Source organism: Jatropha curcas, chromosome 11, assembly GCF_041381405.1.
Source record: "Jatropha curcas cultivar XTBG-Jc1 chromosome 11, XTBG_Jcur_1.0, whole genome shotgun sequence".
Lineage (NCBI taxonomy): Eukaryota > Viridiplantae > Streptophyta > Magnoliopsida > Malpighiales > Euphorbiaceae > Jatropha > Jatropha curcas.
The window spans coordinates 21,286,945-21,309,408 of record NC_143161.1 but is presented as its reverse complement, the minus strand read 5'-3'; the positions used below and the strand labels follow the sequence as shown (position 1 = coordinate 21,309,408).

At 34.2% G+C, this 22,464-nt stretch overlaps 1 protein-coding gene and 1 pseudogene across 3 annotated transcripts; one reads left to right on the top strand and one right to left on the bottom strand.

Moving 5' to 3' along the window:
• Positions 1–9,399: 9,399 nt before the first annotated feature.
• On the top strand, positions 9,400–10,482 carry LOC119371009 (uncharacterized; annotated as a pseudogene). The gene is made up of 4 exons (XR_016318708.1): positions 9,400–9,435; positions 9,535–9,666; positions 9,749–9,855; positions 9,972–10,482. The product of XR_016318708.1 is annotated as an uncharacterized LOC119371009 (transcript).
• A 2,406-nt stretch (positions 10,483–12,888) lies between these two features.
• On the bottom strand, positions 12,889–19,151 carry LOC105645107 (4-hydroxy-tetrahydrodipicolinate reductase 2, chloroplastic). Of its 2 annotated transcripts, none has more exons than XM_012230620.4 (9): positions 18,900–19,149; positions 18,440–18,577; positions 17,222–17,459; positions 16,582–16,715; positions 16,426–16,500; positions 15,007–15,108; positions 13,903–14,012; positions 13,706–13,793; positions 12,889–13,340 (listed from the first exon to the last, which is right to left on the bottom strand). In XM_012230620.4, the coding sequence occupies exons 1-9, from the start codon at positions 18,966–18,968 to the stop codon at positions 13,272–13,274; spliced, it is 1,023 nt and encodes a 340-aa protein (XP_012086010.1). In that variant the 5' UTR covers positions 18,969–19,149; the 3' UTR covers positions 12,889–13,271. The 2 variants fall into 2 exon arrangements, 1 of the variants encoding a protein (XP_012086010.1); XR_016318969.1 differs by having other exon boundaries at positions 13,307–13,340; positions 13,900–14,012; positions 18,900–19,151.
• Positions 19,152–22,464: the final 3,313 nt, after the last annotated feature.

Here is a 22,464-nt window from a genome sequence, read left to right as displayed (position 1 = left end):
GACAATGGTTTTTACTTCTAAGCAGACGTCATCCTGGAAGGAAATTTAGACCCAACTGGCATGGACTGTTCAGAATTCAAAAATTGTTGGACAAGGGTGCCGCCGAATTGGTCACTACGGAAGGGAACGCTTTTAATCGGATCGTTAATCAAGACCAGATGAAAATGTTCTATGTCTGAGATGATGATTTCGATTATAAAAAAAGAGAAGAAAAAAGAAAAAAAGAAAAAAAGAAAGGGCTAGGTTGAAAACCCGAAAGAGCGACCTAGGTAAGAAACGAGGTTGCTAGGTTGAAAACCCGCAAAGGGCGGCCTAGGCAAAAGTTAGAGTCTTAAAAAAAACAAAAAAAAGAAAATTTTTGAGATTAACGCATGGTGCTTAGTTTAAATGCGAAATCTATGCCATGCATTTGTGACATACTTGCGACCGGTTGCTCAATGCCATCAACCTGACTAGAAGGAGAATAGGCGAATGAGTAGTTAGAATGAACGACTATTGCATTAAAGTAGTTTCTCCTTACTTCTGTGTGATGCTGAAAGAAGTAAGGTGAATAAAGAGCTTGATTTTCAAATTTTTCTTCCCTTTTGTTTCTGGGGTATGACTATTGATTACAAGACCTTCCTCTCTGCCTATATGGTCAGCATTCGCTCATTCGTTTTGAAGATGTTTGGCCGATGGTCCTACCCGAGTGTTGGATTCTTCTAGACGGCGATCAAAAGGTCAAATGTTATTTTCTCGGTGATTTCCTTGGAAGGATCGATAAAGAAAAACCATGCATAAGATCCCTAGCATTTAAATAGATTCATGCATACATGAAGGAGTTGCATATTTTATCTATCTGAATATTGTAGGTGATAAAATGATCACCCCATTGTTTGTCAATAATGTAAGTTTCTGTCCTTAGTCAAAAAAAAAAAAAAAAAAGAAAAAAAATCCACTTTGATGTGCTCTCATTTCTTAATCCAAGGGCAGGAGGCCCAAATGCTAATCAAGCAAATAATTTCGAAAGAAAAGATTTGTTGTCTTTTGCTGTCTCTAAGTGCAGAAAATAGGAATCAAGTAGAAAAATAGCGGTGGAAGCATCCGGAGACACAACAGATGGGCATTTGGCATCTGAATAAAGTGCCCAAGTCCGTCAAGAATCCATCAAAGCCCAAGTCGGCTTATTCAGGCAATTTGGACTCGGTGTGCAGCTCGTATACTTCAATAATTCCATTTATTCACCACACAGGGGGGAAAATCATCAAAATCATCCAATTACCCTCAGGTAAGTTTTTCTCGCCAACACCGCATCAGGAAGGGTATACTTGAAAATTGGGGACTGGTAAAATTTAGTAAAATTTTTTGCTAAAATTTCAAGAAATTTTTCCAATGAATAAAAAATAAAATTTTCAAGGCTTGCTTAAAGATAATATTTTTGGTCTCGGGATGGGTTTCCAAACTGGGGGCAAAAATAAAATCTTTTGCCCTGATGCGAAATTTCAAATTTCAAATCCTCTAAAGCAGATTAAACCGAGCTTTGGACAAGGCAAAATATGTTTGTATACAGAAATTGCACCAAGCAAAAATCTGTTTGTATACAGAAATTGCACCAAGCAAAATCTGTTTGTATACAGAAATTGCATCAAGAAAAAAATCTGTTTGTTTACAGAAATTGCATCAAAGCAAAATCTGTTGGTATACAGAAATTGCATCAAGAAAAAAATCTGTTTGTATACAGAAATTGCACCAAGCAAAATCTGTTTGTATACAGAAATTGCACCAAGGTGAGATTTGTTTGTATACAGAAATTGCTCTTTGGTCCCATCAAGCGAGATCTGTTTGTATACAGAAATTGCTCTTTAGACCCACAAGGCGAGATCTGTTTGTACACAGAAATTGTTCTTTCGTCCCACCAAGCAAAATCTATTTGCATACCGAAATTGCACCAAGGCGAGATCTGTTTGTATACAGAAATTGCTCTTTGGTCCCACCAAACAAAATCTGTTTGTATACTGAAATTGCACCAAGCAAAATCTGTTTGTATACAGAAATTGCACCAAGCAAAATCTGTTTGTATATAGAAATTGCACTAAGCGAGATCTGTTTGTATACAGAAATCGCTCTTTGGACCCACAAGGCGAGATCTGTTTGTACACGGAAATTGTTCTTTGGTCCCACCAAGCAAAATCTATTTGTATACAGAAATTGCACCAAGCAAAATCTGTTTGTATACAGAAATTGCTCTTTAGCCCCATCAAGCGAGATCTGCTTGTATACAAAAATTGCTCTTTGGACCCACAAAGCGAGATCTGTTTGTATACAGAAATTGCTTTTTGCCCTGATGCGAAATTCCAAATTTTAAAGTTTATGATTATTAATGCATGGGGGCATGTGATGCTTCAACATCTAATAAAGGCAAGATCTGTTTGTACACAACAATTGCTCTTTTCTTTTGAAAATGTTTTCAGGTCAACCAGTGATGATTTCACGAAGCCGTTTGGTCCCACCGAGCAGTGATGATGTATTCCGAAGTTGTTTGGATCTTTTTCTCGATTCGTGATGATGCATTACGAAGCGGATCGAGTCAATCCTTTTCCTGATTAATGATGATGGATTACGAAGTTGATCAAGACAATCTCCATTTCAAACCCTCCAAAGCCGACTACACTGAGCTGAGGAGGTGAACAACAAAGCCAACTATACCCTGCTTTGGACTCTTTTCTAACCCTCCAAAGCCGACTACGCCGAGCTGAGGAGGTGAACAACAAAGCCGACTATACCGTGCTTTGGACTCTTTTCAGACCCTCTGAAGCTGACTACGTTGAGCTGAGGAGGTGAACAACAAAGCCGACTATACCGTGCTTTGGACTTTTTTCAAACCCTCTGAAGCCGACTACACTGAGCTGAGGAGGTGAACAACAAAGCCGACTACACCGAGCTTTGGACATCATCAAAACCTCTGAAGCCGATTACACTGAGCTGAGGAGGTGACTTCAAGGCCGATTACACCGAGCTTTGGAGTTGTTTGCAGATCCGACTGGAGCCAACAAAGCCGATTACACTGAGCTTTGGACGTGACTAGATGATCAAGACCTTCATTCAACCCAAGATTGAAGGCGCGTCAATAGACCACTTTAACATTAATCGTTTACACAATTAATGATAAAGTGGGGGGCAAACTGTTGACGCGTGTTTTTATGCCCCCGCCTGATCCAATGATGATACAAGGATATGGAATGAAAGGTTAATGCCATCTAGAAGTCTTTTAATCCAAGGATTTAAATTAATAGAAAAGATGTTAAGTTGTTGACTGGGTCATAGCTGCATCACGCAGCTATGTTAGACTACATGATGTTTTTGTATTAAACGACATGTAGCTCTGATACAGCAAGTAAGCTGCGTCACGCAGCTATGCTCTGTGACCTACTTATATAAATAGATCTTTTTCTCACGTTAAAGGAGAACTTTTGAGAGCGTCTTAAAAACCCTAAAAACATATTTTGAGGCGACATTCTCCTCCAGAAGCTCTTTTGAGTTCGTTTGAAGGAGAATTGCCATTAGATCAATTTTAGGTGAATTAAACTAGAAAAAAGAGAGAAAATTAAGAAACCAAAGAATGAACATTTAAATCCTTGGTGCCGAAGCTTCTGGATCGCCTTAACCATCGTTCGTTAAGGCGTTAAAGCCATAATACAATCCTCAATCTGAGGATTAGGTAATTCTTTTACACTTTTGTGTGTTTTTGTTTATTGATTATTTATTTTAGCATCGTTTCAGTAGTTTAATCTTAATTGAATTGCATTATGTTCGTTTTGGTCATTCGAAGTTGTCCTAAAATATATTTAAATAAAAAAACACTTTAAACAAATAATTTAAAACAAAGTTCGAACCAGAGCAGTTGCGTCACGCAGCCAGTGGATCCATAACAGAGCTGGCAGTTGCGTGACAGAACTGTTCATGTCCAAAATTTCATTTCTTTACCCAGAACAGCTGCGTCACGCAGCTGTCGGGTCCGTCACACAACTGTTCTTCCAAAGAACAGCTGCGTGACACGACTGTTCTTGGGTTCCAGAAATAATTTTTTATTCTTTCGAAAAATAATTAATTTTTGTACAAAATAAAATTCAATTTTTCTAATAAATCCCAGAGATGACCAATTACGAACAGATTGTAATTTAATTAAGTTTAAATGTAATTATGCATGATTTTTGGGTTTTCGGTCTTTGGGTTGAATTTGAATCGGGTAGAATGTATTTTTAGGTTCGGTTTGTGGCCCACCTTTAACCATAAGGCAAGAGCGGGTCTTTTATTTATTTGATTTAATTACTTTGGTTTGGATGATTTGGATGATTTGGATGATTATGGATGCAATGATTAAATTTGATTGGGACGATTAATTAATTTTCCATATAAGAACTCGGTTCGATTCATTCGGGCTGGGTTTAAATAAATAAATAAATTGGCTTTTCTAAGTAAAATAAATTAGAAATCGTAGGTTAAAAGAGGCTAGATTTTTCAGGCATCGGCTTCCAACGGGCCGACGTACCCAATTCCCTTACCCAGAATCGCATTAGTGCGCCTGACCAGTTTTCTAAATGATTTGGCCTTAAATAGAATTGGGTTTAAAATGGAGTCATTTTTATAAAATAAAATTGGAAACGGTCCCATTGCCGAAAAAATGGGTGGCGACTCAAAAATGTTTTATAAGACCGATTTATCGGCATCATATCCAATAAAATGTTTTGTCACCACTTTTCATAATAATATCATTTTCCATCAAAAAACAAAAAGTGAACATTTTTCGGGTCGCTCGGGGGCGGGACGAAAACACTTCGGAAACACCATTTTGTTTGAAAGTATCGCAAATTTCCAGGAAATTTGTGATATGAGCGTTAGGATCTTCACTGGGCAAACCCCCATATTGAATTGAGGTGGAAAGCATTTGGATAATTGCGGGTTTAATTTCAAAATTGTTAGCTTCCACCCTAGGTCTTGTAATACTCGAGGTTGTCCCATTAAGATTAGGTGTTGTATAATCTCGCAAGGTGCGGACCGGATTCTGAAGTGGAGGTCTGTCTTCTATTTCGTTTTCGTTGACCATGTCTGCTTGTTGTTCGGATTTTATTTCACGTGCTCTTCTTGCAGCGTTGTTCCTACGGTAAGTTCTTTCAATTTCTGGATCAAAGACTAGGGGTTCAGTCCTACCTGATCTTCTTTGCATAAACACCTGAAATAATTCTTAAAAGAAAATTTAATAAAATAAAAAGGAATGTCTAAATTAATAATAAGGTAATTAGTATTGATATTGATAATGCCAATCCCTGTCAACGGCACCAAAAACTTGACAGAGATTTTCGCAAGTGTACGAAATCGCAACAAGTAATATAGAATGAGTAAAGTATCTTATCCACAGGGATTGTATATCAAGTACCAAAATTATGTTAACCTATTATTATTTAAACGACAATAAGAGAGATTGGTTATAAGAAAAGTAAATTTGAAAATAAAACAGAAAGAAATCAAGGAACAAAATTTAGATGAAAAGAGATCAAGGATTTAAAACTACTAAAGATATTGATTTCACTTAATTCTATCCAATTTATTTTATTAGTTTGATAATCAATTTTAATTGTTCAAGTAGGGGAAACAACCTTAAAATCACTAACAAGCTCTCCCGATGTATTGTTAGCTATTCTAATCTGGTCTAATTACCTATCTTCCTATAGCACAATCAAGCATGAATTAAATCATTAAGTTTTATGGTTTGTTTTGAGAATTCATAACCTAAGGTCATTAACTTATGAAAACCCCCCATAAGTCAAACCCTATAGCTTCCGCATCAAGTTATTATTCTCATATAATTTATTACCTTTTTCGTATCAAAAACCCTTCTTCCGATAGTGATTAATGAAATAAATCAATCCAGGGGATAAACTCTGCCTGGAAGCTTTAAGTTCAATAATAAATTATAGTAAGAACAAGGAAAAGCAAATCTAATATTATAAATTGGAATCGAATTAAGCTACATCAAATTCCTAGTATGAGAGTTTAGCTCGACATAGTAATTAAATAAAACTCAGTAATACTTGAATAAACTTCATAATCAATAATAAATAATGAACAGAAAGACAAGATTAAGAGTTTAGAAATAAAAACTAGACAACAACTATGTGGATGGCTTCCTTGAATCTTGGCACAAATCTTGGACGCTTGAAATCTTTGAGAGATAGAGAACTATGTAGAAAAATACTAGAATTCGAGATGCCTCTACAATGAGTAGCTCCCCTCTTTATATAGACCTTCTGAAGGAAATTCTGACTCCGTTTAGGAAATAAAGTCCTTATTAAGTACGAAATCTTCTTTGGAGATCATAACTGATTAGGCCTTGGATTTCTTCTTAGTTAAGACTCTTCTCTCTTCCTAAATAGGTTTAGATCTTGTTTTGTACGTTTAGGAATATACCTGAGGTGGGCCCATGTGAGAAAAAGATTGGCTTGCATTTTTAGTTCCAAGTCAGCTCTGCCTTCGTAGCACGGGCGTGCCATCTAGCACGGCTTGGGCATGCTAGAGTCTGGATCTATGAATGATTTAGCACGGGCCGTGTTCTGCAACACACTTAGAGGAGTCTTTGTGGCACGGGCGTGCGCCCTAGCACGGTTAGGGCATGCTAGGCTCTGACCTTCCAAGATAGATTTCATCATGGGCATGCTAGGCAAACACGCCCTGAGGTTCTTTTGGGCACGAGTGTGCCATATAGCATGGGCTAGCCATGCTAGCACCTGACTCTCCACTTGATTTCTCTTAGTTTTAGCACGGGCGTGCTATGGTGCATGAGCTGGGTGTGCTCGAGCCTGAGTATTTTCCTTTGTAATGCTCTTTTCTATGCCAAAACACTATAAATTTCTTTCAGATCAAGTGGATTATGATTCAAGGAAGCTTTAAACAAAAATTATAATTAAACGAAGTAAAAAATAAATTAAAGTGATAAAATTTACTAAAATTCTAAATAAAATTATACTAAAAATACTGTAAAAATGACACCTATCAGTTTATCAAAAAAATTTTCAACCATAGCCTGGAATGTAACGAAAGTACTAAAGACATCAGATTTATTGCGTAGAAAATAATTCCACGTATATTTGGAAAAATGATCAAAGAAAATAATATAATATAAATAACCATCAACAGACGCTATGGGTGTAGGACCCCACAAATCTGAACAGATTAACTCTAAAGGTGCAGAAATAGAAAAATTAGAATCGGAAAAAGGCAATTTATGAGTTTTGCTCACTTAACATGTTTCACATAAAGAAAACGGAGACTTGCATGTAGTAGACAAATTATTTAACGACAACACTTTATTCACTGTGGGAAAAGAAGCATGCCCTAATCTGGCATGCCAAGTGGATAGAGACACAAAATGGCAAGCTGGAGCAACTAAAGATGAGGCTAATTGATGGAGGCCATCTCTAGTAAGTCCCTTGTGAAGTATTTGCTTCGTGCGAAGGTCCTTGATAACAAAATAGGTGGGAAAAAAATTCAACAGGAACATCATTAGAGTTAGTGAATTGTAACACGGATAGCAAATTTATATTCGACAAAGGGACATGCAGAATATTATTCAAAGAAAATTTATGAAAATCAACAGAGATAATATTTGTTCCAACACAGTAATAGGAAGAGTTTTACCATTTGTAAGAGTGACTTCGTCAGTGCCAATGTACTCAGAATGGATTCCCAAGTTCTCCAATTCAGAAGTCAGATGATGAGTAGATCCACTGTCCATAACCCATGGTTTGGAAGAGTTAGAAGGTGATGAGGAAAAATGGGCTACAAGTTTGACATTAATATTATGAAGCTTAGGACTGGTACATTGTCGAGACGTATGAGCTTGACCACCACAGTTGTAACAAGTGACAGAGAGAGGATCACTTCGATTGGAGGAACAGCGACCACGACCAGAACTAGAAGAATAATTGCTAGGGCCCTTGCCTCGTCCTCTTCCTCTGTTAACTCCTGAATAATTTTGCCGAGAGGAGTAATGGGCCACAGTAGGCGGCTGGACAACCGCAGACGAAGTTTTAAGCTGTAATTCCTCAGATAATAATAATCTAAACAGATCATCATAAGAAGTTGGAGCCAATTTTGCTTCAATATTGCGTGTAATAGGCCTATAATCAGAACCAAGGCCACGCAAAATATGATCAACAAGATCATCTTCAGAAATTGGGAACCGAGAGTAGCAAGCTGATCGTACAATCATTTAGCTCGGTCCATATAAGTTACAATAGAGTCATTATCTCGTGATAACGAGTGCAGAGAATTTTTTAGGGTTCTGATCTGTGTATGCAACCCATCCCAACACAATCTGATCTTTGATGAACCAATCATTGTAAGCAGGATTCGGAGCATCATTGAGTTATGCAGGTGGAGCATTACTGCTACCATCAACTTGATGAAGCAAACGATGACCAGCTAAAAGGGGAATAACTTGTGTTTTCCAAACTAGATAATTTGTAGAGGTAAGCTTAATTGTGATTTGATGATGGGCAGAGAGAGATGGAACAGGAACATATGAGATATTAGCTAACTGAGAATCCATGGTAACGTAAAAAGATAGATAAAGAAAAAAAGTATTTTGCGACGAAGTAGAAAAAACGATGTTTTAAACCTAGTTTGGCTCTAATACCATAAAGAAACTGGAAACCAATTGTGATTGGGTTTTTCAATAGTCTTTGTTATGTATTAGTTAACTTTAAATAATATTTTACAGAACTAGATAATCTCTATTCTAATGGGATTTGGAATTTAAACTAAACAGAATCCAATCCCGAAGTACATGGGAAAGATAACTACAAGCAGTACAAAGAACTCATATCTGTTACGTATTCTTATCACCATGACCCATTCTCTCCATAGCCATCACAAAATGATAAGGAGAGATTGGGTCACCTTGCTTAACCCCTCTGGAAGTTGTGAAACACTCTGAGATCGTATCATTCCAAAGAATCTTCATAAAGTATGAGCTAAGACATTTTAAGATTAAATTACTCCAAAAAGCAGGGAAGTTAGCTCGATGCAGTGTATCAATAATGAAGTCCCACCAAATGCGTTGATAAGCTTTCTCCAAGTCTATCTTAAGAATCATCCATCCCATATTAGATAGTAGTATTAAAATGTTAATGTTCATATTTTGAAATAATTGATGTATTATATGATGATATTACCTTCATGAGAATATTTTGAGATACACTGCGAATTTTGAGATTCTAAGAGGGGAGTTAAGTCCAACTTTTAGAGGAAACTTTGCCAAAATTTTGTTTAATAATATACAAAACTATTTTTTATTCATTTTTATTAAAACTTTGTTCTGTTGTTATGTTGTACATATAGAAACACTTCCAAAGGGATGATGCGATGAATGAGCTTATAAAGATTGCATGGAAGAGAAAGGCAGGTGAGAGGTATAGGGATATGCTTCATAAGCTTAAATGTCATGGAAAAAGGCCTTATGTCCAAGATGATGTTTGGAAGAAGTGAAATGAGAATCAGAAAGCATCAGATTATGTTGCAAAGCCTATACAATTCTCAAAGAATCGGCGTATTGAGAAGGGTGGCAAGGGATTTGGTCCATCTCGTCATACCGGAGGCTCTATCTCCCATGTCGAACATGCGAGACATATGGTATGTTATCAACTTCAATTTATTAATCAATTTTAGTGTTTACCAACTACTATTAATTTAAACATTATTTTGAACTTAATAGGCTGTAGAGACTAAATCAATTCCTCTAACATGTGATGTGTTTCTTCGTACCATACAAAGAAAGATGATAGGAAGACCTTTATTGGCAAGCGCGCTGAGAATATATTTGTAAGTTTTCTTTCATTTTTTAGACATTAATATTCACAATAATTATTAAGATTTTCATTTATTCTAAATTAACACATATATGGCTACTGTGTTTTTTTTCTTTCCTTACTTTGCAGGGGACAATCCAACACTTCAAAGAACAATGATCCACACAGCAACCTGAAGGTGAAGAAACTCCTATTGATGAGTACCAGTTGTATTTGGAGGCTGCAGGAGGAAAACATAAACGTAGAGTCTACGGCATTGGCTCCCAGGCTTCCCTCTTCTATCCACATTCTGGTATGAGTGGCAGCTCATTTAGTGCCTCATCCACTTCGTCGGATGCCATGGAGTTGATTCATTCACTGAAGGAACAACAAGATGCATTTGATAGATTGCTTTAGGAAAAAACAAATATGATTGCCCAAATTCATAGGCATTTGCAAATCAGGGCAAGCTAGCCACCAGCATCCTCAGATGCTCCTACTTCTAGCTTCGGTGTTGATCCTACGACAGATGGAGACGAAAATGATGTTCAAGGCTTGGATGGTTAGAGGGATATCTCTTGGTGAACTTTTCTTTTCTTGAATATCTATGATTAAAATGTTTACATGTTTGAACTTAGTTACAAATATGTCTAGTGTTAAAAATGAGTGCTATATATAGTTTCTTTTCCATATTTGCTTTATAATTTATATTTTTAACAGGTTTGCTGAGTCCAAAATAAAAAAAAAAAATTAAATATATAGTAAAATAGCTACAGATTAGCTATGAATTAGTTACAAATACATTTAACTCTAGCTACAATATTGCTACAGAATAGCTATAAATTTTCGCTACGGAATTGTTACAGATTAGACATGGAAACTTTTAGCTACGGATTAGCTACACAATTTTGAATATGGATTTATGATAACTAGCTATGAATTTTATTACAAAATGGCTATAGATTAGCTACGGTATGACTACCATTTAGAGACCGTAATACGTAGCTACAGATTAGCTACACATTTTTGGATATTGATTGGACTCTTTATTGCTATAGATTTATGGTAGCTATTTCGTGGCTAAATAGCTATTTACCATAAATTCGTAGCTATATTTTTAGCTACAAGCATTTTAAGGACGAAAATATTTCATAGCTACTCCGTAGCAATATGCAATTAGCTACAAAAAATTCTGTAGCTATATCTCGATTTTCTTGTAGTGTAATAAGGCAATAATGGTTTTTGAGCTAAATCCTGCAGCTTAAAATATCTTGATCCTAATTAGCAGTTTGTCTTCTTTAATCTCTAACATCTAATGCATTGGATAAAGATTCATGAAAATTTCTGCAACTTTACAATCAAGAAATGGCAGTCCAATTTAATAGTACTATATGGTCCTCTAGGCAACACAACTGATTCCGCCACTGAAAACTGAGCACAATTTTAAGTGGGGCAGAGGGGAGAGAGAGAGAATGAATGTCACATTTATTTTCCAAGCTATAAAATAAGTGAACAAAAATAGCTACAAGTGCAAATTCAAGAGCAGCACATGTCCATATATACTCTCTGATTCTTGAGCTGGCAGTGGCATAGTATTGTTTTGGTTAAAGGGTGTCGTGGTATCTCTAATTCTATTATGCTTTTAACTTTGTGGTCTATTTGGATAGCTAGAAACAAGTTGTGTTCAGTAATCTAAGGCAGAATTCGGAAGAGGTTGTCGATAAGCTTAAATTTAGAAGCTTCGAGTTGTTAAAGGCTAAAAATAAGTTTCCTTCTATTGGTCTCAGTGACTGGTTAATTTTCCCGATTGAAGTCTGCAGATCTGGTGGTTCAATGTGTATCACAGCCGCTGGTACAGTAAAGTCTATGTTTTAGGGAGCGCTGGCTGAAGGATGGCTAAAGTTGAACATTGACGGTTCTTCCTTTGGTAAATCGGGTCATGCAAGGGTAGGAGGTGTGTTAAGGGACAGTAATGGATTAGTTAAATATTTTTTTTATCATTCATTCGATATATTGGATTCGAGTGAGGCCGAACTACTTGCTATTTTTTCAGCTATTAGATTTTTTGGAATTCAAATGTTAAACATTTTCCTTTGATTGTGGGATCAGACTCTAAAACCGCTTTGTGTTGGATTAGTCAAAGCTCAAGCGGCTGTGGCATTGGTGGGAGAAGTTTAACAAGTTTGATCAGATTTTGTCTCATCTCAATCAGGTTCAGTTTGTTTTCATCTCGAGAAATGACAACCATTTTGCCGATTCTTTAGCTAAGCAAGGGGTTAGTGCTACGAATCCGTACTTAGCTTGGATTTAGTTTCTTTGTATTTTTTTTGCAGTTATCTCTTTGTTCCATCATTGTTCAAGTTCTCTTTTTTCAGTTTTTCTAGCACTCTTCTCTTGTCTTAAGAGAGGTTTCTAGACTGATTCTCTTGTTTCATTGTCTTGGTATTCTTATCATCCTGAGCTAGAATCTGGGTGTATTGGGTAAGCTTATTAGCTTGGGTGTAGTCACTCGGGTGTGATAAGTTCTCCTTCTAGCTTTCTTGATAAATCTAATAACCTGATTGCTGATAAAAAAAAAATGTATACTCTCTGATTGCAGCAATTATGATTGCTTGAGTCTTCACTTACATGCCATGAATCTGCAAAATTTTAAAACAAGATTAACATTGTCATGACAAATATTGCAGAAAAACTAAGTTCTTCACCGCTTGCCCACATTCATCACAGTTCTTATTTCCTTTCGTGCCGAACCACCGAAGAGGTTAAAGATAGTGAATAAGCTAGAGAGAAATTAAGCATTTACATTTCTTACTTAACCGGTTTTGTTATGGGAAAAGCTATTCAGGGTTGCCGGTATGGCTATGGTGGAAAATTGCACGTCTTGATATTATAGCTGTATGATTGCTCATTAGGATCGTATATTTTTTACGCTGGACGAGGCTGTCTTGCAGACAGTTAGTGGCAAAACGTATAGACTCTAATTTAAGAAGTGAAATTGTGAAACCACATCACAACTTCTCATTAACTACATTAAAAAAAAAAATTAATATTTTAATTGGATGCAACATAACCAACAAGATATTGCCTGAAAAATAAATAATTATACATGCCAGCTCATTATATTTCAAGCAAAAGTTCTCTTTTTCAAGCCAACTTGTTCTCTTCTAAGTTCTGATGACACCACCTGCCTAAAAGACCCAACTTGTTCTGCACTACAAGTACTAAAATATAAAAAATTTACTCAATTACAACAAAACTTGAAGGGGTGAATTCTGCTTTTAAAGGCATATGCACACCCCTTTCTCAAAAAACCGGCATTAACCACCATTTGAACCGGTCATCCATTAGTCTTCTGTCAAATTTTTAGATGGACTGATTCCGTTTGTTGCATGGCAATGAAAGCACAATAAAAATTGAAATGAAGCCAAAACTTGGAACCATCAGATTGATTTATCTCATGTTGCCCTCCCGCAGGACATCGATCATATTGTAGATTCGTTTGTCTGCTTTAGATTGAATCTGCATATCACCAAATCATTATTTGTAAGCAACTTATTGTGCTTTACTCAGAATGCCTAGATGATTGACACATCGTGCCATGCCATAAACAAACAGTAAATGAAAGAACATATGTGGAGTGGCAGTTGTAACTGCTACTTAATTATTTAGGCACTGGCAACAAAAAAAAAAAAAAAAAAAAAAAATGAGGGTCGTTTGTTAAGCATAGAAAACAAGGAAGATTAATTTATAGTGAAGGCCTAATGTTCATTTTTGATATTTCTCAATCGAGTTACATGCTGGAATCTAAACTTCCAACAAGAGTCAACAAAAAAAGGAAAAGGAAAACTGAAGGAGCATCATGAGAGGAACGGAAACAGGTCTACCTTCTTAGCAAGGAAAATTATTGCATCAACAGTGCCCTCAGCATATATAGATCTACCACAGACATTATGTTGAAACTCGAAAGAAACTCTGCACGGAAATTGATTTAAGATCTTATCTATTGGTTGTCAAAGCAACAAAAGAAAAGTATAACATATTTCAATAAGAAATGAATATAAATGAAGATATTTATTACTACGTTTGATCAGGTGACGTCAGATGATACATATGGAATGCATGACCAGACAAATGATCCTCCGGAACTCCCACCATCTCAATTTGTAGCTTAGGATCCCGGATCATTTGTATCTGAAAGAAGAAAAAAATAGGAATTAGGACTAGTGACCGCAACAAAACACTGTTGAAGTTTTCTAAATGAAATAGTAATGTCAACAAATACTGCAGAAAACTGGCACCTAACTGTAATCACTATCAAGCAAAATAAAAAGAAACACGCAAATCCTTGAAAGTGGAAAAACAAATTACGTTAGATAGTCTAATCATATTTCTCATAATTGAAGTATTATTAATGTCGAGACTGAAATATTCCCCAAGTAACATGTTCAAGGAACTTCTTAAAATCTAGAAAGCAGGTAGAGTGCAAACAATAATATTCCAATTCTAATATTTTATGTTGAGCATAGATTATTGATCAGGCACCTATCCTCCCATCCACATCAATTTCCAATTCGGGTGGATAATAATGTGTTTTGGCAATGCATGAAACTCCTGAAACACAGTCAAATAGAAATGGTTGCAGATTATGTTACATAGTCCAATCATATTTCTCATAATTGAAGTATTATTAATATCAAGACTGAAATATTCCCCAAGTAGCATGTTCATGGAACTTCTTAAAATCTAGAAAGTAGATGGAGTGCACACAATAATATTCCCATTCTAATATTTTATGTTGAACTTAGATCATTGATCAGGCAACTAACCTCCCATCCACATCAATTTCCAATTCGGGTGGATAATAATGTGTTTTGGCAATGCATGAAACTCCTGAAACACAGTCAAATAGAAATGGTTGCAGATGCTGAGGGCTCAGTGCAAAAAGTGCCTTGAAAAATTTTTCATAAATTTTAAAGGATCGATCACATTCTAAAGCTATAATAAGCAGCGGTCTAGACAAAGGTAATATGACATTTTGGGGGGTCTATCTAGAGTAATATCTTAATTTTTGCATTAAGTACACGAATTACATATCAATGATGCAAAACAAAGCAGATTAAGTGATTTTCACTTGAATTACAGAAAAACTAATATAATGCTAAAGGATCAAAATCCTTAAACAAACCTGATTCATGTCAAAAGATACCCCCAATTTCTGGAAGCACGAAATGACAGCCTTGGCAGTTCCAGATGTGTCCAACTTGCCAGCTTGATGGGACTCCAACACCTGCATTTATCATGTATCAATGAGCAGTGATTAAATTGTACTCCCTTCGTTCTTTTTATATAGGAACAACTGAATCTTCATCAAGATTAAGTAGTTTAACCTACTCTTTTTTGCCCTTTTCCTAATTTACCCTTAATGTCTCATTAATTCCTCTAATACAAATTTATGGTTTAAATTATGTTTCAATTTTAATTAAGCTTTAAATGCTTAGTTGGAACGAAGGGAATACGAATGATTCCAAAAAAAATAAAAGTTTATGCTCTAACTTGTGGATGGAATTTTTTTTTCTTTTTGGTCCTTGTTTGCCAAAGTTGTATGAAAATATGAAAATTTGTGCTCATTTAAATTTTCGACTGCCTTTGGTAATTGAAAACATCCTTTAAATATGGTACAATGTCCAAATATTCAGGCAGAATCCATAAGGATTCCTCTCAATGTGGTCAACTTGAAAATTCTATGGCCTCTTCCTATTCAAACGACATTTTAGTCAATGCTCATATCGCCTGTATAAGCACATTTTTTTTTAATGGAAATTGATGTAAAAACAATCCTTTCTCCAAAATTTATTTACATTAAATGTTCATCGATACCTTTGCTGTCTTTACCATGAGAATTTCTCATACCAAAAGCTTCACAAAGGACTAAGACAATAGTAAGATAGACTTTTCGTATTGGCATGGTTTCTAAAATTACCAAATTAAGCAAAATTCTCTATATAAAAAGAACACTCAAAATGAAAATTTCTCCTGTATAAAAATAATGTAGGGAGTAATAGATTAGGATCAATGCAGAGGAAAGAAAAGCCCTTAAATGTATGATATTAAATTGTGGTGAAAGGGAGGAAAGCGTATATCAATTATGACCGGACTGGAGTGTTGATTGATTTGTTTTCTCTAATTACTACAGGGTGTCTGTAGTGTATTTTTATAGTGAAAAGTAATCTTAGTACATCCAATATTGTCACAATCCACGATTAAATGTATATAAGAACACAAAGATACAAATCACTCGTTATTCTTTAATATTTATCATGAAATGATAGAAATTAAACATCAACAAACATAAAAGTGAACAGTTCAACAGAAGAACAGAAAAAATGGTCCTGTCAACCCCAAAATTTGCAAGGATTTCTTTCATGTTAGTTGAGCTTTGTGCATTATGAGACAAAGATTTACATCAGCAAAAAATATGGATTTGCAATCAAAACCACCAGAATTTCTAATTATCATTCCCGAAGATAATCCTTCTGGATATATATTTGCATAATAAAGCAAATTAGAACTTCCTAATCGTGGATACAATGCAAAAGAATAGTACCTGAAGGGAATACCCAGAAAAAGCTCCAGGAAATTGCTCAGCCATAATCTCCATGGCTGCAAGAAATGCAACCACCTACAAAAACAATAATTTATTAGGACATGTAACAGGATAACTTAAAGTTACATACATTAGCTATACCAAAACTGAGATAACCTGCTTCCCCATCTGTGGAGAGATGACAGCATAAACTTTTGAGTCCTCTACAGTCTTATATAACAAGTCCCTGTCCCCACCAGTGGTTCCCATAACAAATGGAACTCCAACTTTGCAATACAAATTGGCATTGTCTGCATCATAGAACAACCACCAAGAGGATATGTCATTAAACAGTGTACATAAGCATCAGATGAAGCATGATATTGTTTGCAACAATGTAATAACTGTTGTCAAAGTTTGTTTTACAGTCCGATAAGTGTTATGAGAACTTAGTTCTACTGAACAGTCTGTAAAACATGATTTTAAGATCAATACTCTTTACAATATCAATAAATCACAATGGTAGGTTAGAATTTAAAGCACTTCAATTCAATTAAAACACAGAAAAAAAGGTTTTATGTTGTTAAGAAAAACAAATTTAGAACATTCAATTTTCATGCTTGAAAACATAAATATATTCTCTTTTAGTTAATTTAAATTTATAATTAAGAGCTCAAATTTGATTCAGGTACAATACTGAATCCGCTCAGTATATAAAGTCAAGATATTAAATCAATTCTTATTTGAAGAATTGAATTTCACAGCAAAATCCAAAGTTAAAGTTTCTTTCTGTTTCTTTAAATAACTTATACTGCACCATTTACTGCTGAAGGAACAGTGTAATCCACCACAATGAGGTTTGGGTATTCATCATACAGGGATGCAAGAACATCTTCTCTTTCAGAAGGACCATGTATCTTAATATCTTTTCCACATACTTGCACGGTCTGCCCCGACTCTTCTGCTGAGCCAAATGACACAGAAAGAATTTGAAGTCCTGCAGTGTCTGCTGCCTTAATAACGGCCTTCCCCATTTTTCCACCACAACCATTTACCTAAAATCAATAAAGCAATGGAACAAACATGAAGTGGAATCAACACACATAAAATCACCACACTCATAATTTAGAAAACATATTTTTTTTCATAGTGGCAACCTATAGATGGTAAAGTTACATTCCTATGTGAATGTAGCATGGGAATGTAACTTTCCCATAATGCAAAATACAACTATAAATAATAATATAGAATCCAAAGGTGAAGCAATATGTAAACGACGAATATGTAGTTTCCCATAATGCAGAAACCTCACCAATTATAGTGTTTGGTTGCAAAATCACAAGGGAAAGTGACTTGGAAAGTAAGATTTCAGTGTTTAGTTGACACATGAACATTATATTCCAAGGAAAGCTAAATTCTAGGATTCATAGATATAGCCTCTACTTTCCCATGTAAAGGAAAATATTTTCCCATCTAGAGAGATGGAAAAGTTTCATTCCCATGTGAAAAAAAAATAAGCACATTGTTACCCTTAATTATAAACCATTTTTAAGTTACATTCCCATGTGAATGAGAAAGCACATTATTACCCTTAATTATAAGATCTCATTGATTAATTTTGACCCTTTTTTTTTGGACTTACAGTTCATTTAAACTGTTATTATGTTATATTTATTAATTACATTTCTAATGATATTTGTATTTCACGTGAATTCACTATTAGAAAACTTTTTATTGAACTAGAATATCAAGTAAAGAGAATATACATAAATTAATGGTACTATTGTAATTTGCATATTTCTTCATAAATTTATTAAACACAATTATCGTACAATATCCCAGAAAACGAACTAATAATAACCAAACATACAAATTGACATTTCTAGAATTACTTTGAATTCTGGTAACCAAAGTATGCTTTAGGTGAGTGATAAAAACTGCCTTTTGACAAACATATATTCACAATGTCACAGAGTTGACAAATTAGCTTATCAATCGATAATGCAAGTGCCATAACAAAATAATTAGCATATACCATGATTGGGATGTCAACACTTTTGGTTGACATAGACACTACTGTCGTCAAAGATCTCCTTCTAATAGTTCTTTGTGTCCCATAAAGTGATAAGGCAAAGTTCAGTGGTTTAATAGAAACCCGAGATGCTTGCATTATCTGCATCAATAAAAAACCATAAACACAACATAAATCAAATCTCACTTAGAAATGACCTATCAAATTTAAATCAAATGAGAGTTAAGATTCACTAAAAAGCAAGGGTTTTGTTTTGGGTTTAATAAAAAGGCATTGAAAACATAAAACCCATATCATTCCATAGTTAGCTTCTGAATTGTTTTCTAATGCTTTGCACACACACACACAAATATATGTATCAACAAAATCTTTCATATCTTTCAATAGGGATTTTAAAATTTTAAACTGCATCTTGGAAATTAGAACCAGTATCGGAAGTACAAAAGTGCTACTGCAACTATACCTGATGATTGTTGTTGGAGAAAGACAGGTCTGGGTGATAATGCAGTAGATTTTGGAGTTGTAGACTCATCTGCTGCTAAACAAGTGAATAGGGGTTTCTTGCTTCTGGGATTCGAGTTTATGGGTACAAGTTTTTCAGGTTTCTTTTGTTTGTGATGTACTGATGTTAAGCAAAAACGGAGGGTTTTGATGCTTGGAGGTGAAGGAGGGGTATATAGGGTAAGGAGAGGTTAGTAAGAATTTAGACTTGGCAGCGGGGTTATGCTATTAGAGAATATGCGTGCTTGGTATAATTAGTTACAATAATTTTTCAGCACTAAACATCTAGGTACAATTATATTAACTAGTATTTTTATGACGTGTGTTGCATATTGATTATATTTATTATTCTTTTATAACGTGTGTTGCACATTGACTATACTTATTATTGGTACTCGTTCAATTTTTTATTACTCACTTTTACTTGTTATTTATAACCGTTTTATTTTTTGATAATAAATATTAATTATAATTTTTATCTTATATTATTTGAATTTTTATAATGTAGAAACAAAATTTCATATGAGATTAATGTGAATATAACAGTTAATTAATAAAACAGCAATGTACACACATTTTTTAGTTCAATTTATATCATCATTTATCTAAAATTCTGCAATGTCATCCAATAATGATATATGTAAATTCTACAATGTCATATAATAAATATATTTCAATATATATATGTACAATAATAAAATATTATATATATTTTAAATTAAAATTTCAACTCTTTGTCATCCCACATATAGATATGCTTATTTTATTTTAAAAATAATTTGTAAAAATTTCAAAATTTTGAAAGGCCTAATAATGTATATTCTATCGAAAAATTTATTTTTTAAAAAATATATCCTATCAAATTATACAAACATAAAGAAAAAATGAATATTATAAAAAATATAATTTTTTTCTTTTTTTATCTCTCCCCTAAATAAAATATTTCAAATATTAAAAAAATATAATATAAAAATTTTCAAATTTCTCATTATCATATATATTTATTAAAAAATAAAATTTAAAAAGATAAAACTTAAAATTTTGGAAGGCTTAATTATCTATATGTGTATTTATTTAAAAAATAATTTTAATAAATTATATCCAATTAAATAATAAAATAAAATTTTCTAATTGGTCACGACTAAAAGTTATTTTAGAATATTCAAATTTCATTAAAACACCGTCGAAAATTTCATTATTCCCCTATTTTCACATTTATATAATAATATTATTTCCCTATTTTCACATTTATATAATAATAATTAAAATAAATCGTCAGTTAATTAAGGTCCACTAATGATATTTTATGAGAGTCATATTCTAAATTATTATAATTATATATAGATTTTTTATATTTCGCATGAGTCATATTTTAAAATTTTAATTATAACATTATTACAACCGAAGACCCTAGAATACACTCTAACCAATAATCCTCATTAATAACCCAAACTCAATTATTACATTTGCAATAAAATAGAGCTTATTATGAACTCTTTACATAGCCAAATATAATAATAACACAATGAGAGCAATAAACCATACATCAAGGATAAACGAAATAAACAATCATAATCAAAGCCACAGAATCATAGCAATGATAATTAATGAAATAAATACATGAAAGGTAAATAATTAACATAAGCATTAAGTAAAACATAATCAAATCAAAGGTTAAAGGTTAGTTGAACATAAATAAAGGGAAGATTAGAGGTGCATAGTATTTAAATTATAGGAATTTTAATTGCAATAAAGTAAATGTCGGTAAAGTAAATGGGTTAGAGTTAGATTAAAACAAGATATTGAGTTTAATAATTTGATGTTTATCATGGATGATGAATAAATGTGACTAAAACAACTCAAAACTTATTTATTATTGATTATTAAAGCTAAGAATGGATTTAAAACACCATTAGAGCATTAATGCTTAGTGTTAGACCCAAGGGGACCCAAAGAATTGGATTTAAGCACTTAAAAGTTAGAATCTGGGTCTCTGGATTGAAACCACGTGTGCCACATGTAATTGTGTGCGCCTTTTCTCTTGTAGCGTTTTGGTTTTCCCAGACCAGAGCCCATAAAACAAGTTGTTTGACTATCAAGGACGTGGTGTGTACCATTGGGTTACGGTGTGTGCCATAGCTTACAAAGACCAAGGCTTTTGGGTTGATCACGGGTTTCCCTCATAATCAATATAGAATTGGTGATTTTAATCACCAGAAAGAAGAAAAAGACGAAGTAAAAAGTAAAGGACTCTCAGATGTTACCTTGTTTTAAAGAAATCACAAAGATTAAGTGGAAATGTTTAAGAATACCCAAGAAGCTTTAATCCTTGATCAACAATCCGAGATTCAGAAATTAAGTGAGTGTTTGTTGGAAATTGATCATTAAAACTAAGGGAAGTTTTGTAAAAAGTTATTAATCTCTTAGATTCAAGCTATAAAACTTATTATAGGTTAAATCTTGAGATTAAGTACTGAATTTTCAAGAGTTTTCACTTAGAATCCAAAAACCAACTTCCTAATTCTTTGAACCTATGGCTTATTTATAGGCAAATGAAGATTAGGGTGGCCCTAATTTTGGACCCTAGGTGGCACGGGCCACTGGTGGGCTCCGAGGCATGTCGGGCTAAAATTTTATGAAAACATTCCGAGGGCATGCAAAATGAGACAGTGAATCGGGATATGTCTTGGACGCACCCATGACGCTTCCCAGCCCTGTTTCGATGCAAAATCCCTAGAAATCCAAAAACATAAAAATGGCCCGATGACTCACTTTTCTTAAACTCGAAACACTGGTCTGAGAATCAAGTCCATCGGATATCTAGAATTTGTTTTGCGACAAAAAAAGATTATCATCGCTGAATCGATATGCTGGGGCAAAATTTAAGCATTTACACCATCATAAAATGCAAGTAATGCGGTATTATATCATAATATGGTTACGACCGTTCAGAAGAATGAGTGAGGAAAGACCTTTGATAAATGAAGAGATCAAAATGTGTCACTTTGTAGCCAAATATTTAAGATGCCTTTCACTCTTTTGACGAATTTCTTTTCTTTGATTCCATTTTTTTTGCCTCAAACAACGATGATGTCTGAGTGAGGATTTTTATTTATTTATAGTTGAGATTTCACTCTTTATTTTGTCAATAGATACTAGAAATATTTGGAACAAATGAAAAAAAAAAGGCTTTGCATTACCCCAAAAGTTGTATTTATAAAATGATAATATGATAAGGCCCTAACTAGGCTTTTACAATATTTTAATATTCAAGCTCCTAACTAAGAGCTTTAATGGTCTAACATCCTCTATAATGAAATGTTTGATTTCAACAAGGCAGTTGGTGGCATTGCACATGAGAATGAGACGAGCCTCAACGCTTTAGAAAGGGGTCAAGGCTTTTAATTGGGCGTGCTTGATTTCAAGCAAAAGTTGGTGAACCTCTTCTTTAGGATCCATATGCATCAGTGACAAAGCAAGAGGAGCTTTCCTTCTTGGAACTTGAGTTTCGGCCTTTTATCGGATCA